At 46.4% G+C, this 20,026-nt stretch overlaps 1 protein-coding gene across 1 annotated transcript; it reads right to left on the reverse strand.

Annotated features, from left to right (window-relative positions):
* Positions 1-24: 24 nt before the first annotated feature.
* Positions 25-19,990, reverse strand: RAD54L (RAD54 like). Its single transcript, XM_072866915.1, has 17 exons — positions 19,724-19,990; positions 18,496-18,615; positions 17,668-17,728; positions 15,750-15,885; positions 14,892-14,961; positions 12,115-12,403; positions 11,522-11,646; positions 9,543-9,693; positions 7,486-7,612; positions 5,280-5,354; positions 4,710-4,840; positions 4,494-4,604; positions 4,230-4,353; positions 3,831-3,909; positions 3,544-3,723; positions 2,039-2,202; positions 25-863 (listed from the first exon to the last, which is right to left on the reverse strand). The coding sequence occupies exons 1-17, from the start codon at positions 19,934-19,936 to the stop codon at positions 662-664; spliced, it is 2,358 nt and encodes a 785-aa protein (XP_072723016.1). The 5' UTR covers positions 19,937-19,990; the 3' UTR covers positions 25-661.
* Between the last annotated feature and the right edge of the window lie 36 nt (positions 19,991-20,026).

The raw sequence follows: 20,026 nt of genomic DNA on the forward strand, positions 1-20,026 counted from the left end.
GATCTAATTAAAACACTCTGCTAGATCAGGGGATCCTGCCCATAACAAAGCAAGTGGTTTTAGAAATGGAGTTACCTTAACAAAGCCTGATTTCCTACTGCCTGCATCATCTTTCAGGCCAGATGTTCAACATACAAGCTGAAATGTTTTTCCCTTGTACAAATCCTCTTGGTCCTGAGTAATCAGCAAGGTTCACATTTCACAACAGAAATGGATCCTGCAAGTTTCTGATCAGCAGCTCTAAGCCATAGCTGTCAAGGAAAAAACATATGACTATGCACATCAAGTGCTATAAAACTGCAGGCTTAACTTAAACCTGAAGACAAAACCTGGCTGAGTAGAAGGCACAGATACAAACAGCATGAGAACCAGTGCTGAATCTGATCAAATGCACAAGGTCCAGTCCTTCCCAGTTCCCAAAGGGCTGTTTTTTAGGCACACAACACAACAGCAGAGAAAAAGCCATGGACTCCTTGCTGTTTCAGTAGACTGACCAACGCTAAGGGCCTTCCAGCCTCGGAAAGCACGCTGTTCTGCTATTCCACAGCCACGCAACAATCCAGCATGTACTGCTACCCACTGCCGCTTTCCTTGAAAGGGATTAAAGTGGAGTGGACTGCCACAGCAGCCTGCCTTTGCCCCCACAGGGGACAGTAACCTGTTAGGGAATCCCTCGCTGCTCCTCATGGGAGTGATGATGAAAGGTGAAGGTGACAGCAGCATCCCATGCAGCCTTCAGCACGGAGTCCTGCAGCCCCCGTTTATCAGCACAGTGGTTCCACTGGGAGAGGTCAGAGGTACAGTCAGACCCTTCAGGAGGGGGCCGTACCTGGTGGCCGTTCACACAGCGACGACACTTGATCCTGGAACAGAGCCAGCGCAAGGTCAGTGCAAAGTTCTCCACTTCTTTAGCATACAGGTTGTTTAATGCAGCCCAGTAACATCTGGATTAACTCCCCTTTACCTGCAACACTGCCAACTGGATTTTCAGACAGGATTAATTACTACCACATTTCATTTAAATGCACAGCCACCTGGCATGTGCAACAGATAAGGAATGACTCACATTTTGGAAACCCTGGGGCTCTGTTTCTAATGGCACTCCCCCTCCACGTTTAGCCATGTGGATATGGTCCAGCAGGACCCAGAGGAAGTTCAGGAGGAGTTTCCCCTGAAAGGTAAGGGATGTTGCTTAGAGCAGATCTCAAGTGAACACCCCTACTGCTAACACATTCTTAGCACTGCATCAGGCTTCCCGAGTTCAAGAGAGCACACCATGCTCCAAACTGCTCCATCCTGGCTCCCGCCATGGCCACTGGGTTGTGCTCAGGCTGTTTTGGAGATGCCCTACTGAGCTACCACATAAGGAGACAAAGAGCAGCAGCAGCTCTGCCAGCAAAGCTTGTTACCATGCAGACAAGATACCTATAAGGAGCTAAGCTTTCAGTCAGCTTAAAATTAATCCTCTTCACTTCTTGCCTGAACTAAGAGTCTTAACTTTCACATTGAAGCATTTTCCTGCACTCCCTGTCCTCTTTCTGGTGGCTACAATACCACAGGTCTCAGGGATGGGGGAGAAGGGCAGACAATGGAGAAGAGGATTCTTTTAGTCCCCAGAACAGCACTTGGGTTGGCCTCATGAATTCTTAGCAGATGGAGTAGCCCTGGCATGGAAGCAGCTCAGCATTTGGAGATCACAAACCACCAGGAAGAGAGCAGCAAGGAAGGACCAAGTTGAGCTTCACCAATTTGAACAGCTCTGATCAATTTCTTTCTCTGTTCATTAGCTGTAGTATTTCACAGCCTCCAAACACAGGCAGCAACAAGATAGTTTGTCCAGCCAGCACAGCTCTTCTATGACTACAAGAAGGGAGAACAGCAAGGAAGTGCTCATCTCCAGGTAGTTAACAGCTTCAGAAGCAGAGAGGGCCTCTCTCTCTGAGCTTCCTCCTGCTGACTGAGGAACCCCTGAATCAACAGACCAATTGTGGAGGGGTTTTTTTGCTGACCCCACCCATTAGTCATTCAGTATACTCACTTGTCATGGGTGTCACTGGTGGTGGTCTCATTCAATGTGAAGAGCTCCTTCAGCTCCCCAAGTGAGAAGTGCCTTTCTACATCCTGCTCTTCATCCACCACGCAGCTGCTGAGGGCCTTCTTGTGGGTCTGGCGTTGGAATATCTTCTCCTCTATGGTCCCCGTCTACAGGAGAGAGAGTCAGAGATGAAGCACGGTTGGGACACTAGCGTTAAAGGAGCCCTGCATTGGGAAAGTGTCACAGATGCTGCACTCCAACCATGTCCTATTTGGTTGCTGATCTAATCCAGCTCTGCTTCTTTTGTCTTTTGCCATGGCTACAGGAATGGATCCAATGGAGATATGGATGAGGAAGAGGTGGAGCTGCTACTTGTGGCTGGTAAAGGACTTTTACAAAGCTTTTGTGGAAGGTAAAGGACCTGAGCAGCTACAGCCACCCCCTGACAAAAACAAAAAAAACCAAAACAAAAAACCCACCACCACGACCTCCCCCAAAAAACAGCAACAAGGGCTAGCCCTGGGTGACACCAGCATCAGCAGTATTCGCTGGTTCACCCACACACAGATCAATCACACCCACTGTCTGGAGGGAGATGACTACTTCTAGAACAGATGTGCAGGAAGTCCACTATGCTACATTTTTAAGGCAGAAATCTAAGAGCAAAATATCTGTTTTGCAAACAAATGTCATACAAAGGAGGGGAGTGGTTAGTCATGGTTTGCAAGTTTCCTAGTTCTAAAAGCAAAGGAGTTCCCTGCTTCAAGGTGCAGCCAGGTCAGAGAAGTGGAACACCCATAAGGAAGAGATGGGCAAAGAACATCTGTTTTGTCAAACTAAAATAATAATTGATCAAGGAACACAAGCTTACAAAAAAAAACCCAAACCAACAAAAAACCCCAAACCAAAACAAAAAACCCCACAGTCTGAACTAATGAGAGGTGAAGGTGAACAAGGGCAGAGGGAAGATTTCTGAGCAGTAATCACTACTGGCACTGCTGGATAAAGTGTTACAGTAGCCTGAAAAGACTAGTCTCCTTTGTGCTTTTCCTTTACGGAGCAGCTACTCCACCTGCTAACTGGCAGCCCCATTCCAAAAGCTGCTGTAATTCTGGGAATGTACTTGCTGTTTATAAAGTACACGTACACCCAACCAAAACAGACTGCAGCCTGATTAAAAAACAGCAACTGCAGCATCAGACACTCCATGAAATTAAAGAAGTCAGATGCCTAAATGACTTCAAAGGAGCATCTTATCTGGAAAGCCACGGTTGTTTCTATTTCTCAGAAGCCAGTCACCATTAGAAAGAAGGCCTGCGGTAATGACCCTCCAGCTTGAACCTTCATGGTTTTCTATGGCAACACATCTAAGGGTGGGAAGCAATTAAGTCCCAATCAATTCTGGTCACCAACACAAAAGAGTTCTTCCCTGGTCCCAGTCACAGCAGCTGCAGTCTGGGCTGGCACCATGAACTCCATGTTGAGGAGGTGAGAGGAATAAGACTCACTGAAAGCAGTCGATAGATGTAGCATGTCTTCTTCTGGCCATCCCGCCACACACGAGCCATGGCCTGCTCATCATTAGCTGGATTCCAGTCCGGGTCGAACATAACCAGTCTGTTAGCCCCAATCAAATTCAAACCGCAGCCACCTGCTTTGCTGCTTAACATGAAGATAAACTCAGGGCTCTGTGGAAAAAGGCAGGCTTGGATTAAGCTACAGAGGCAGCCATACTTTTACTCATAGCATTCAGAACTGGCAGGAGCGCTACTCACATCTGGCAGGTTCTACTTACCGAGGGGCTGTTGAATCGCTCCACAATCTTTGCTCTCTTTTTAATGGACATAGTGCCATCCAGGCGGACATATAAATACCTAGAATATACAGCATTTACTACAATCCCACTGCTGTGACCTTTACAGCATCCTACTTGAAAGAGAAAAATCTTTCACAAACAGCCTTTGTGAACAAGGGCCTGGGCTTTAGGAGCTTTTGCAGAGGACCAGAGCTTTTCTGCTGAGTGACCCCAGTAGCCAAAGCACAAGCCACATTAGTTCCAATTCAGGAACATCCGAGGTAAAAGACAGATCACAAGCTTCTGCTGATAGAAACTTTAAAAACAGTCAGTTTCTTTTACAGTGTAGACTGCAAGTACAGTCTTGCAGGATTAAACAAATGAAGCCTAAAGACAAACCTTCTGTTCCTGCAGAGCTTTTCAAATAGGTCCAGCGTCTGAGTGTAGTTAGACACTAAAACCACCTTGTCATTACTGGTGCTTTTTGTAACAGCAAGGATGTAGTCCAAAACCAGCATCTTTCCTGGATAAAAAGGAAAGAAGAAAGATAGAGCAGAAGTTCCCAAATTCCAGACCTTGGAGAGGCCCTTGATAAGATGCTAAATACAGTCTCATGGTTGCCTGTGTTAGGCAGCACATTTGTACTGTTGAGTTCCACAGTACCTGAAAGCTGGGGCTCCACAGATTTGGTGCTGTAGCCAGCAGGGAACAAGTCCAGGGCTCCCATAAAACCTTCTTCCTCTTCCACACACTTATCATGGATAAGAGCAGGGTCTGGAGAACAGACAGAGCTCACGCTGAGGAGTGCACAAGGGAGACAAAAAAAAAACCCCACCAACAGGGCAAAACCCAAACCATTACATGGGTGGAACAACTCACGATTGCAGAGCTTCTTCAGGGAAGTGATGGAAGAGAGAGATGACACACTGATTTTGCCCTCCTTCAGCTCCTCCACTGGCTTGGCTTGCTTCAGGAAGTTCTTATACAGCTCAGCCTGCAGAGGTGTCAGCCTGAAACAGAACAAGAGCTCTGCAGTCTCAGCCTGCCCCCAAACCAACCCCATCCTTCCTCCTCCACCTACACAGTGCATTCCTTTTAGCTCCAGTGCTCAATCTTTTAGCTACAGCAGGGACAGCCTAGAACTGCCTCCAAGGCTGATGACAGAGCATTAGTATCTCAGCCCAGAGCAGGAAGAGAAGCTTGCAGATACTCTGCACGGCCCAGGGCTCTGCTGTACAGAGCTGCCCAGAGCACGCCAGCTGCCTGGCAGAACCACCAGTTGTGGGTTGTCCATCCCTGCTTCAGGAGGAAAAGCAACATACTGCCAATGGCTACAACCTCATTCCTAGAGGGAAGCAGTCACCATAAGCATTGAAGGGATTTCTGCAACTTTGTAGTCGTTCCTGTTGCTCCTCCCTTTTCCCAGGCACAGTACAAGCTTTTTGGTACCTGCAGCAGACCACCTGCTCAATCTTCACTGGCAGGTATTTGGAGAGGATGTCCGAAGTTCTTCGGATTAAACACCTGCAGGGAGGGAAATGAAGATCAGATGCTTGGATGACATCAAAACTCTGTTTTATCAGTATTATTCCTCACAAGCTCAAAGACCCTTTGATATCTAATCTCCAAAAGTCTGTGACAGTCCAACACATGGCAAAGGCCAGACACCCACCATCCACACTAAGCCACACTAAGAGGCTCCATCAGCCCATGGTACAGAGCCCAATATAACCAACTGTCTTTGTGAGGCTTCCAGATTTGGTTCATGAGATTTGGAGGGATCAGGCATGATTCCACTTAACAGAGCCCAGTCCTTACAAGAGAAACTCATCTCTTCCTTAGACTACCAATGGCATTCTCAACTTGAGCTACAACACACCAGTGGCATGGAAAACAAACAAGGACGGGATTTAACCACCACACACCATGGACGTAACCCAAAGTACAAGCAGGCAGCTCCCCACATAAAAACTTAGTAGCCATCCTCAGCCAAGATGGGTTCATTGTCTGGCCCAAGATTTCAGCAAAGGGCATATCTTTCGGGGCTCTGAAAATGCCCCATGGAGCGCTTCCACTACACTTCAGAAAAGATGGGATGGACTAGAAAAAGTGATGAACTGAGCAACCAGAATAAGAAAGAGGTGCAGAAACCCAGTTCTGCCAGGAAACATTGAAAATATGTTACAAAACCTATAGAAGACAGACAGCAGGGATACGTGACAGCCCCAAAATCTGTCAAAGGCTGTTAAACAAAAGAATAATCTGGTCTCCAAACCCATAAGTAGTAGGATGAAAAGTAACAGGCTTAAACTGCAGTAAGGATGATTTATGTTACACATTAAGAGCATTTTCTAACTGCAAAGACAGTGATGCCCTGGAAAAGGTGTCCTGAGGAATTTGTAAGGTTTTCAGTGCTGGGCGGGGGTTAAGTAAGGGATGGTTTAGGTCTAATACCTTCTACCTTGGGACAGCAAGATGGATCAGATACCTTCTCCAGGGCGCTTCCAGCCTTAGCCTATGACTCCACATATCTTTGCATCACTGTCTCATTCGTAATTCCTACCAAATTCAACAGATTCATCTGTTACTACTTATGTGTTTCATCTTCCCTATTTGTGTATCATGACTGTTGCACAAGAAAGGAAAGGACACAGACCTTGACACAGCCAGGCACAAGCATTCCTGAACACACTTTTACACCCCTTTTCCATCAACTATAAAAAGAAACAAATGCACCTCAAGAAGGAATAAGCTCTTCTCCTCCCCACCTCTTCCTTTCTCCTAGGCTTCTGCAAGCTGACCTGAGTCAAGGCAGGTCTGTCTCTACAGAGAGGCTGTACTCAGTGTGAAATTCAATTTACCGTGACTATGAACTGCAGGATTGTATTAGTGATGGCTGCAAAAGTTCAGATTAAAAAAAAAAAGAAAAAGAAATGAAGACACCAGCAATGCTGAGAATTCAAAAGAGTCTCTAGTAAGAGTTCTTATAGAGAGACAAGAGATTGCCCGCAGATGTGGATAAATTGGTTGTATTCATGAATAGAAAAGAAACCAGATTTAAACAAATACCAAAAATCAACCAAAGAGAAATAAGACAGCATTTTACATCACACAGGTGCTTCTTGGGGATCAAAAGTCACATCTCTGACACTACTAGTCTAATCCCATTAGCCCTCCAGAGCCAGCACAGCTATGAAAGTGTGAGCTGGACTCTTTTGTGAGTTGGGCAATCAACAGCAAAACTGAGCAACATTCCTTATACTCTTTCTGTCTGCCAGTCAACATCTGGGCTGGATGGATCTCAAGTCTGACCCAGCCTACACTGTAGTTATGTTAACACAAATAAAAGGATGCTGCCTGACTGTTCAGATCCCGGGAGAAAACAGAAACATAAGAGTCAAATCATGATTCAGTATCTGAGTATATTTGCTTGGGGGAGACTGCAGCTAATTGTGCCATTTCAATGTGCTATTTTTCAGACTAAAGCTACATGCTATGTAGATTTCTTAGGCAATAAATACTTGCACAATCACTTGCTGAACAGACGTAACTGGCAAGAGAATTCATTACAGCTACAACTGTAATTTGGAAAGATACCAGTGTACACCAAGAGTTTATGCAAAAGCTCTGCAAAGAGAAGAGGGATGAAGTTCACCTGTTCACAATGCTTATCAGCTCTTTAAGCCTCTCTTCTCCTTTGTGTCGCTCAGCTTCGCTTGCATCCGCATCTCTGCCTTTCAAGATGGGAATTTCAAAATGTCTTTTAAATTCCTGTGCAGTCCCTGTACAAAACAGAAGCGAAAAGGTGACAACTACTACCAAATAACCTTTGATCAGTACCCGACAACCCCAGTTATCATACCACAAGTGGTGGTATCGTACCACAAGCACGGGGCCCAGCAGATAAAACAAACTCTCGCCCGTCAGTATGATTTGTTTGAATCTTTCCTGGCTAGAAGGGAAAACAAGGCAGGCAAATCTGTACAACAGAAAATCATTCTGTATTCCAATAATAATGCACTGCAAAGGTCATACAATTTTAGTTAAACCTGAGTCCAGTCAGGCACCTAATGTTTTTGCTCACATTCCAGCTATACTTTTACTCCCAGATTTTGTCCTTGCAAACAGCACAGGCATTACGTGTACCTGTTCCAAAATTATCTGTAATCAGTTGCTTATTACTGGTCACAGGCTGAAAGTGGGAAAAATGACTACTGCATGCATGCAATTTTGCTGGCAGTAGTTACAGTATTAAGCTCATCTCGGAAAGAACGAACTGGAAGTACAAGGAGATTAGTCTTGCCCAAAGTAGAGGTGAAGTGTGCAGGGGAAATCACATCAGCGCTGTGTAATAACTACCTAAAATTGAAGCACATGGACAAACCAGATGTAGAACATCTACCACCCCATTCCATCCTTTCCTTGAGAAATCCTGGGGGCAGAACAGCTGAACAGAAAAAGATAAGGCCCAAACGCTGCTTGTAAGACTAAGAATCTGATGAGTGGTGTTTAACTAGGGTTGTGCATGCACTAGAATTAATGAGAAGCCTCTTGGACTGGACGCCAAACAATCTGAGGCGAACATGGGTGACAAGATACAGCAACAAGGAAATGATTTGCAGATTGTTTTATTTTCATTTCTTGGCAGAAAAAATGACCTCTCTTGACAAAGACAAGCTGCTCCACACTGGAAAGCAGCAGACCTGCTCCTAACCCAGTGAAGCAGGAGAGGATGCAAAGACTACTTTGCTTTTAAAATGAAAACTGAGCTTGCGGACATAAGCAGAGCATAGGAGCCAGAGACAAAATATTTCAGTCTGCTACCAGCAATTGTAGAAGGTGTTTGACCCTGAAAACTCACATTAATCAGTATCTCTCCTGCAGACTCTTTTCTTTCTATCTCAGATGAAGTTAAGCCCATATTCACAGGCCTCCCTTGCCTTAAAAAACAAGAGCAGTCTTAAGTCCAAATGCTAGACATCACCCTCAGCTTTCTCTCAGATTATCTGAAAGTGGGATGGCAGACCACCAGAAATTTGGGCTTTGTTGCCTAACTCTGCCACAAGGTACACCATTTCACCTTGCACCAGTCACTTCAACCTCTTGTGCCAGATGGATACAAGAGAGAGCAGGGAAAAGCTGCCTCGCAGGCTGCCTCTGTACTCAACACAGAGAACATGTCACGTCAAACCCTCCTCTCCACGAAGCCTCTCCTACAAATACATCATTCCTGGCTTAGATTTCTGAATTTGCTATAGCCTGGGAGTGTTGTGGGAAGTACCATTACAAGCTGGCTCTTCCTGTCCAGCAACTCCTACAGCATCTCCAAGGGCTTATTGTCAGAGAAATTCCTAGCCTACATGGACGTTTCGGCTGACCAGTATAGCTACACAAAGATCAGCCATGTAGTACTCAGGGTTATATATTCATTTTACCTTAACTATTAATTCCCTTTTCAAAACACCTGTTAGACTGGTGTACTTTAAATTACAGTCTTCTTGAAACAGAGCTCTGATGATATACAGCTTCTAGAACAGGGGAGCCTGATCTAGACTTTCTGGATACAAACTGAAGGAGAATAAGTCTCCAACCTGTACATGACCTTTCCTCTCACTAATGTCTTGGTTGCTGCTTTCACTGGCACTGGTAGCTAGGGGAGGCCTTGCCAAAAACTTCCCCCTCCGTCGTGTCTCTCACGCATTCATGTCTTACCTAGGATGCCTGAATTGACGAAGTGCACCAGGCTGAAATATTCAAGCAGGTCATTCTGAATGGGGGTGCCCGAGATAAGGACTCGTCGAGGTGTATTTAAGCTGTTGAGAGCCTGGTATGTTTGGTTTTCAGAGTTCTTCAGTCTATGGCCCTTTGGAAAAAGAAAAAAGGAATGAAGCTGATAAATCCAGTGGCTCTGATGAGAAGCAGCTTGGAGATCCTCATCAACACTGACATGCTTTATCTCCAACAAGGCATCTCACCACTTTCCTGGTGAGTCCAGTACATTCCTGGTAGTGGACTAAGTGTTGTAAGTATTCATCTGTTGTGACAGACTTATTTCAAAGGCAAGAATCTGGTGGGAAACCTGAAGCCATTACGTGAGGAAACATGACATTACAAGCTTCTGAGACTAGGAACATCTGAGTCACACCCAGGCAAGAGGGCCTACCATGAAAATAACCACCAACCACATGGTCTAACTATAAGAACTGTTTCCTGTTCAAAGACGGTGAAATTTTCAGCTACCAACACTAGGCACTGAACTCTAGACCAGTAACATTGCATCACCAAAGGTCAAAATCACAAGCCATTCAGACCACCTATATCCAGGACTGCCAGGCCTTTGCACACTAATAAAGAGAGGTTCTGCACCTCTTACAGGGGTAATCTGAATACAGGCCACATTTCCCATGCCTGAGAAAAGCAACTTTATTAGCATCTGAGAGCCATGCTGTAGGACAAAGCATAAGTGATGAGATGCTTTTTAAACATGCCAGACCACTGCAGAGCTGAGTATTTATTGGGAACATACAGAAGACACAAGGCCAAGGACCTGCATTCCCAGCACCCCTACTTGCTGGCCCCATCCCAGGGGCACTGAGAGGTGTGGGAATTACACTTGTGAGGATGCTCACTCTTTTTAAGCTCCTCTCAGCACCATTCTAGCAAATACAAAACCAAACCACTGGGTGGCACTGCTATTTAACAAACCCCCTCTAACTGGCAGTGGAGGACACCTCAACAGTGGCTAAGGCCCCCAGCTTGATGGTTTCAAGGAGGCAGAGGGCACTTGTTTTATTTTGTCCTTCAGAGCACCTCTGGCTCTCCCTACCTATAACCACAAGTAGGGAACAATAAATGAAAAAACTACTCCATTTCAGCCATGTGAAAGCAGAGCTTGACAACACAGGCTTGGCAAAGCTAGATCCAGCAGTCAGCAAGCAGGGAGTCAAGACAGGTCTGTCTCTTCTTGAAGAAGAAACACTTGAGGTAACTTCTCGCCCAGCTCTCCTACCCCTGCCCCAAGCAGGAGGCTACACAGAGGGGAAGAGAGTCCTGCCATGGGAGCGCCCTTCAAATTCCCTCACAAGCATAGAGTAAGATGGCCAAATAAAGTGGCTGACAGCAGCCAACACTACACACAAGAGCATGCACAGAATCATTTAGGTTGGAAGAGACCTCAGGAGTCTCCCGTCCAACCTCTTGCTCAAAACAGAGCCAAGTTAAAAATTACTGGGCAGAACATGAGGCCAGGCCAAACAGAAAGTACCTCTCACTTTAGCAAAGAAAGATGCAAACAAATGAGAACCAGATCCGTAAGCCAGGGCACTATCATCCCAACAGAGTAAGGCCTCTTTCAGAGTCAGAGAAAGGCAGTGGACCTCCTTTCTGCTACATATTTCACACTGAGAGGACCCTAGTAGGTGCCCCCACCCTGCCAGGACCTACAAAGTGGCCACAGTTACCATCACCTGGATTTTCTTCATATCTCAGCTCTTGACAACACCTTCTCTTGTTCAGGCTCACCCAGTATGGATGAGCTGCTTACCCAGCACCTCTCAAACACCAGAATGGGTACTGTCCACAGCTAAACTTTGTTTCCCACTGCCCTCCCCCCTTTTAAGAAAGCTGAGCCAGTTTTGCCCGGATCTCAAGAAAACATCAGGAACAGATTCTCCTTAAAGATTCCCCTGTACCTCATCACATATGACCAGCCCAACACTGCCCTTCTGTAATGCTTCGGCATGGAGTCGGAAGGTCTCATAGGAGATGATCAGGATGGGTGAAGGCACTCGCAGGCCACGCTGGTTCATAAAGCCAACTGCAGATGGAAAGGGGGAAAGAAAAAAATAGAGGGATGAGGAAAACTAATAGAAAAGGGTTCAAGCTCTGTAGTCAAAACTTTTGCCTTAAAAATCTAGGAAAACCTGTCTGTTTCAATTACTCCGTAGCATCCCTTCCACGCACGTATACCCATGCTCCCTTCCCCACAACTGTCCCCATTTCCATCCCCGTCCCACCTCTGCCCACTCCTTTCCTGGCTGAAGCAAAGAAGAGGCACTGGGACTGCCCTAACTTAAGCACATGACTGGACTTGGAGTATTCCAAAAGATCAACTATTACCAAGCATGCAAGGGCCTGATCTAAACATGTTAGTGGAGAGACTTTCATCAGTCTCCAGAGCTCTAATGACAGCTCAGAGATCTTCACATCAACTGCTGTAGGCTTCTTCCAATACAAGATTTTGACCTAAGCCAGCCAACCACACCATTTGCAAACATTTCTGTACCTAGTTTACGGTCAATCTCTTCTTTGGAGCCTCCATCAATGGCCAGCGGCTGGATCCTTCCCCCCAGCCATTTCTCTACTTCATTGTACCAGTTTCTCACCAGGCTGGAGGGAGACACCACCATGGCTTTCTCGATTTCAGGCTTGCAGTCTGGACTTTGCCGGAGAAGTGTCCACATGAGTGTGATGCACTGCAGGGTTTTGCCCAGCCCCATTTCGTCTGCCATGATACAGCCATGACTCCCAGGAATCCGACGGCTCGTCACACAGTCCCAGAGGAATTTCACTCCCTGCCAAAAAACTATTCTCTCAGAGCAGGATGGGGACATCAGCAGAATGACAACTTCATTACAGCTTCATTACTGCAATTCACAGGACTGATACTACAACAAACAGCAAACCTGTGTAGCACATCCCTAGGGACATGCAGTGTTCTAATGGGATAGAGGGAAATCACCTGAGATGCAGCTAAAATGCAGCCACATCCAGTTTGGAACAGCATTACTGGTGCCAACACGTACCTCATAACATGCACGAAATCTTAGCACATTTTAACTGTACAATTATAACTACCTTCCTGACATGAATTCCCAGAAATTTCTACCCTTGGCTACATTGGATAGGCCCAGGCCATCAGCTAACCTGCACCAATCACTGCAAACAGGTTAATCATCTTAACACCACCCAATTAGATAGTTTTAAAAATACAGAATCATAGAGTGAGCAGAATTGTTTCTGCTGCCTGATTAACTCCCAGAATACCCTCAGCAGCCCTCATCACTTCTGCCTAGAAGCACAATGACTCACCTGGGGACTCAAGGTCCAAAGCAGATTTAGCTTCAGAGAAGACACAGGAGTGAAGTTATAGCCCACGTCACATGGTGGGAGAAGAGCTCAGCGCTGCATTAGGCTCTGACACATCACCAAGACAGATAAGGGGAGGGGGGGAAGACAGACTCTGCAAAATGTTCCTCTATCATGTGATGATAGAGTGTCAGAGAAAAACAGGGCATTGCCCTGGGAATGTACAAGCTCCCTGCATTGTGCCAGAGCAGGGAGTGAGGGACACAACCTAAACACACCCGGACAGAGTCACCCCTCTGTGCTCCACTATCTAGGACTGCAAGATGGAGCACCTTCACTTGCACTTTCAAGTCCTTTTCTTTCTTTCTTAAGCCCTTAACAACAGGTTAATGAAGTTTATTTAAGCCAGTTGAACAATTATGAAATACATTACTGACTAAAAGAGTGCATTTGACTGGGGATCCAGTTGGGTGACTTCCCAGCAACTGGGCAAAAGACATGACAAAGACAGAGAGAAGCTGTACAACAGTCTGGGAGCATCATCTGAATAAAGCAGCACAAGAATCTTAGCAGGCAAAGACTTATTAGTTAGACTAGAACAGAGACTGCTTTATCAGAGATACCTAGCTGTCAAAAAAACAGACAGTGTGCCTAGGACACCAACATAACTGACATTACTTGACAAAAGCACCAGCAGGCAGTATCTTACCCAAAAACACAGTGCCTCCAGCTATGTAGCCAGAGTCGAGCATTACACTGGGTCACAGGTTCAGTACCAACTCTGAGATAAAAGTACAAGCTAGGAGCAGCCTACAGCGCTCTCAGAGCCATCTGAGATCTCCCATGCACAGACACATCCAGCTTGACCTGCTTAGCCTGCAAGATCAGCAATTACAGCTTCCATCTGTGCTGCCTCTAGGCTTAAATGATAATATACTGCATCTGTGATAAACTTCAAACTCTCCAGATACCTACATTAGATATTTGGGGATTAGTACACACTGGTTCGATATTGTGATGTTGCACATATTTACAACATAAAATGTTTTTTGGCACTCTCCACTGGTGAATTCCAAGTCTACATAGGTCATGGACAGCTCATACCTACAAAGGGTAAACTCTGAATAAAACACAATGAAGTAGGAATCTACTCCACACTGTGTTGGGAACCATGGTACCAGAAAGAAGAGCTTCAGTGTTTCCTGGCTCAAAGGCTACAGATCCAATTAATTCTGCTGACCAGCAAAACACAGTGGTGGACAGTCTGCCCTGCCCAACTCAAGATTGGGCTGCAACGTAATTTATTGTAACTATATCCCATTACCTTCCACACTGAGTTCCACTCAGCAGAGCTACATCTCCAGACTTCAAGATAAGTAAAGGCTGGACTTTCAGCCCTGACTCTGCAAGATCCCATCTCCCTGCCGAATCGGGTCCTTTCCTAAGGTATCACTGGTGACACAAAAGTCAGCCTGTGTGCTTTCCTAGACATGTGCAACCAGTGCACAACGGTCACAGGAACTCCCCAGTTTCCACTGTCAGCTGACCTGACCTATAACCCCACAGAGAACAAGCCTGTGCATTAGGCAGCATCACATTTAGGCTGGGAGTGCTCTGACCCTGCTAGATCAGAGGCAAGAGAAGAGAAGCGAAAGTTCTTACCCACAAGAAAGGAGTAAATTTCCACATTTTTAAGGACAAACAGGACTGTTGTAATACTCCCAGCATGTCCTCTTGCTTAACACAGGACAGAGAATATTTGCAGCATTCAGGCCTCTAAGAGGATGGTTAAAACAAGTGTTTCACTTTGCATTTGCAGCAGATTAGAGTCTGTTAGACTGTCACAGGCTGTTAGTCTGTGAGGTCTATGTAGACCTCACAGTTGGTGGGTTACAATTGCAGCAGAGGAACTGCAGCTTTTTGAAATGCATCAAGTCCTCCAGCAATACCCTCAGGTCCCAATGGAAAACTTACTTCTCTCTGATGGGGCCTTAAAACACGGCTGAGGACAGGATCCACCACAACATGGACAGGTGCTTTGTCCCTGCAGGAGGCAGTCAAGGAAGAAGACAGTGTGATTAATGAACTTGGCACAGCATATGTTTAGTTTTTTTAAAATCTCACTGCTATACTGAGGACTCCCCAGTGGCATGAGGGAAGCAACTGCCAACAAGAAAGTGAAAAATGGATTAATTCCGTTTTGAGAATGAAGTCACAGGGGCCTGATCTACAATCTAAAACATCAGTGAAACCATGTATTTGGACTGTGGTTAAAACAAGGGCAGAATGTGGTTCAGAGACACACTTAAAAAGCCATTATTATTTTTCTTCTCTCAATAACAATATTGTAACTGCATTACTGGAGAGGGGAACCCCTTCCCCTGCCCATGAAGATCCAGCTGACAGCCCTTTTAAGTTATAACAGCAGCACAGAAGGAACTACTTAAGAATAAAAACCATTAGGCAGCATAACATATGACTGTCAGTCATCTCCCTTTGCTTGTCCCTAGATGCTGATGTTTCCTGACTAACAACTAAGCCATAAGATTTTCTAAGCAGCTTCTCCATGTGTGCATCCTCGTTCCCTGCAACAGGTTTAAGTTTTTGATGAGTGGGAGATGAAACAGCCTGTGGAAGAACGCAAACAATCCGGCATGGGTACATTCCTTCTTTGATTGTTACCATATCTGAACCAATTCAGAGGCAGAATACTCGGAACCAAACTTCCCTTGATGTTCAGACCCCAGTTCAGACACATTTGGGAAGAAAGCACGCAAACCTACACGTACAAGGAGGTCAGAGCTGAAGCATTTGTGCTAGGTGATGACTCACTTGTCTATTTTCAGCTGGTCATGGGCACTCAGCAGCGGGGGCTCGTACAGAACCAGAGCTCCTTCCTCAAAAGGGTCATGGAGAGGACTCCTCAGCCCTGCCCGTTTGATACCCAGCGCACGCAAGCCCAGTGGCCCTGAAAGCAAACAAAGGCACAACCCAAAGAACAACTTCTTCCTGGAAGAAAGCAGAGCCTTCCCTAAGAGTCTGATTACATTTAGGAACAGTGAATTAATTGGATGCTGGAGTGGAGATGCAGGCACAACTGGTGCAGACAGCAAACCTACGCAGGGCGGTTCTTTGGCAGCACTCTGCCAGCACACAGTAGGTAGCTCCACGGCAGGGAAGAACAGAATGACAGAACAGAGGCAAAGAAGGAGCAATGGCACTGCGCGCCACATTGGGTGCACCAAAATGGGCACAACTGGGTGCAGCAGATGCCATATATGCTGACACACAGCAGTATAAGCTGACTTGCAAGGTGACTAACAGCTTCATCCCAGACCTGTGCCACTGGCATCCAACCATAAGCAGGTACAATGTCTCCCTCAGCTATCTCTGGGCATCGGAGCTACTCCTAGTATCCAAAGATGGTTGTTCTAGTTTTTTTGAAAGACAAGCAGGGTTCCAGAATGTACGCCTCAGCAGCTCAATAAACACATTCCCACATACAAAGTATATACTGGGTCAAATCCTCTTTTTGGATGACCTAACCCAGACTTAGCCAGAGTTGTATCTCTTATGCAAGGTCAGGAATTGATCTTTAAAAGTGATGAAGTTTTACAGTATCACAGTTAGCACCACACTGCCGTTACCAACTCTAGGGTATTATTTTCTCTCTGCTGAGCAATAGTAGATGTTTGGCCTTGGAGCCAATTTCTGTGAAAAGCAGAAACCAAGCATGAGTTCCTTCTCCTAGTATTATATTTTGATGTCATAGTTTTTTGAATGGAGACAAACACAAAAAGAACATGCATAGAAATCCCCTTTCCCATCAAAACTCAGGCAACTGTGCTCCCAGGATTGATTTTGCTTGGGAAAGATTCAAGCAGGGTCAATTTGCCTGCTGCTTGCTAAAGCTCCTTGCAAAACGAGAGCGTATCACAAGCTGAGGCAACAGTGCACGCACACCAAGAAAAGAGCACATGAAACAGCCTCATCTCCCAATTAAGAAAGGAAGATAACAGCCACAGAAAGCAGCTTCCCCAGTTGCCATTCTGTTTCAGCCTCCTGACAAATCTGCTTTTCCACAAGCTAACTTTGTCAAACTCTTTTGGGGCTTGTCATTTCATAGTCAGTGTTTGCTTACAGACATATTTTTATAAGTAAAGTTTGAGTGAAACTGGTTGATCTGCATTTGAATTTTTCAGCTGGAGGGTGAGAGAGAAGAAGAGGACAAGAACAGGTCCTTTTGTTTCTGAGATCTTGTGTTTCACTGATTCAAACCAGCTGAGGCTTTGAACTTCAAAACTGCCTTGCTTTGAAGATCACCTTGAGACTCAACACACCAAGCCAAGTAGAAAGAAAACTGGCACATACTATCTTTTTCACCTACAGCCTTCTGTCAGTATCATTAGGGTATTATTCAGATGGTAAACCTTCATCGCTTGGAATTCATCTTGCTTTTGTGTTTGCGATATGGTGTACAATCTTCTGGCACTACATCAAATACATAGCAGTAAGAATACAAAATCCAATTCTGAAATGTAGGATTATCCGAACTAAACACTAGTAAGAAATATGAAGACTTTGCTAATGTGCCAGTATTTTTCTTTCAAAATTAAGTCAGGATTTCTGGAGCATACGCATCAGTGCAAAAAATAACAATAATCTCCACGGATACATTTGACAGGCCTGAGCATCATCTGTTTTACCCGAGTCAGTCAACACAGACAATCCTTAAACCTCCTCATCTTACCTTTATAATTTGGAATGGGGACTTTGAAGGGTTTGGACAAAATGCTGCGGATAAAAGCCTCCTAGGAATTCAGAAAGAAAACACGCTTAAGAAGTCTGAAATCAGAGATTGCTCGAGAAGGCAAGCCCAGGACATTTTTTGAGAACTCAATTTTGCCAAGTGCTGAGAGTACCTCTGTTCAATCTATTCAAGCTTCAATTCCAACTATTTTCAAGAACATCCAAAAGGAAGAAAGTAACAAACCAGCACAATTCCCCCCACTGACTCTGCTTTTCAAAACTATTTTCCTTTGCGTTTTCTAATGCATGAAATTGATTTTTCGTAACTCCCATCTTCTCAAATCCACTGGCATTAGTCACTTCTTTAAATGCTATTGCTTCCCCCTGCCTTGGTAATTCAGGCTGGCAATTCATTTCCTGTAAAGGATCTGGGTTACCATTGTAGAAACATCCACGCCGGACCAGCAAGCACCCAGACAGTCCAGCACCTGGTCTCCAGCAGTGGAAGCCCAGAGAGAACCGGGCAAGCAGACAGCACTTGAGCCATCTGTGTGGAAAGCTACCCACGTCCCTGGGCACTGTCCTTCACCTAGACCCCACAGAACTCTCTTACTCAGGATTTCCATTATAGAAAGTACCCCCACCACACCTCCTTCAACATGAAATGGTTGGAGCTCGCAAAAGGTGTCTCCTAAAGACTCTGCGTACATGTGGCACTTCCATAACACCTCTGGTTAAATGGGTCCATGGAAGCATTTGGACTCCCTTGATGAATGTGCTCCATATACAACCCACCTGTGATGGTGTGCTAGCAGTAACACCCACTTACATGTTGACTGCTATCCAGGCAGTGAGGCCTGTTGGTCAACTGAGCCAAGGGTTTCCGGAAAGGCGACCTGTAACATTCTCCACTCTCTGTCTCACTGACGGGCTTCTGTCTCTTACGAGTCTGAAAAACAGAATCAAGACAAAACAACTCAGGGGCAGCTGGTGAGACCAGGAGATAGATGCATTGCTGTCATGCTCAGTAAGCACCTAACCACACAGACAATCCACCCAGCCAGCTGAGTATCTCTGAACAGACACAATCATTACTCACACCCACTGCCAAAGGGCAGAGCCAGCAATACCACCAAGGTCACCATGCCCTACAGTTTAACCTGCATGAGGGCTAAAATATTCTCCTAATTACAAAAATAGCTACCACCTTCCAATCTGTAAAAGAGCAGGCTGATCTGTACTAAGATTCATGCCTCCGCCCCCCAAAAAAAAGCAGAAGAAAAAAAAGGAAGGGTTAATAGCATGGAACAAACTACATGAAAGTCCCCAGAGGCTCCCGTGGCATCTGTTGTTACACAGGTGAAAGGCTTCACACTGAAACCTAAATTTCAGACACTTAGCAAGGCATGAAGATAAGTAAGTCATTGATCTGTCTCCTGATTTACACAGTCCTCTTCAGATTGAGGCATGGTTTTAACCACCTGCTGGCATAGAAAAAGAGATTTGACACAGAAAGCACTAGGTGAGACTCTTTGACCTGTATGACATAGAGCACTGCATCGTAACATTCTGTTTTGTCTTGAACATCTATCTATTCCTAGTTACCAGCCATCTCACAAAACACTTGGAAGCTCTCCCAGGGCTAGTTTTTTCCATAACCACAAAGCATCATCTATACACAACGATGTTCTTCCACCAACTACATGCCCAGACACAGGTTTTTGCCAAACAGATGAAAACGGCGTCAACCTGGGGCCTGATCCTCAATCCCCAGAAGACGGGGCGATAACAACCTCCCATCAGGTACCAGGGACCGACCTGGGCAGCCGCGGGACCGCGGCCACCGCATCCCACATCCCCCTGCCCATGGCTGCAGAGGCTCCGCTGCCCGCCCCCCCGCCCCTTCAGCCAGGGACGAACAGCCGTTCCCCCTCCCCGGCGCGGCGAGGGCCGAGCCCGCCCCAACGCCGCCTGAGCGAGGCCGGCCTCGACGCCGAGGGTTGCGGGCGTTCTCCTCCCCCTGCCGAGGCCGCCACGTCCCGGGGCCCCTCGCTCACCGTAGGGGGGTGCCGGTCCTCCTCCTCCTCCTCCTCCTCCTCCTCGTCGCCCGCCTTCCTCTTGGCCAGCTGGCTGGGGGCCAGGCTTCTCCTCTGGAAGAAGGGCACAGCACGCACTCTGAGGGGGCGGCGGGGCCGGGGGGACCGCGCAGCCCCGTGGCCGGGCCCGGCCCGGCCCGGCCCGGCGCCCCCCGCCCGCCCCGCACTCACCATCGCCTCACGGGGAAGGGGAAGAGGGGAAGCGGTACCGTCCCGCGCGCGGAGCGGTTCGCGCGCGCCGGGCTGGAGGCGGGAAAGGCGGTG

This window comes from Ciconia boyciana, chromosome 7 (genome assembly GCF_034638445.1).
Source record: "Ciconia boyciana chromosome 7, ASM3463844v1, whole genome shotgun sequence".
Classification (NCBI taxonomy): Eukaryota; Metazoa; Chordata; class Aves; order Ciconiiformes; family Ciconiidae; genus Ciconia; species Ciconia boyciana.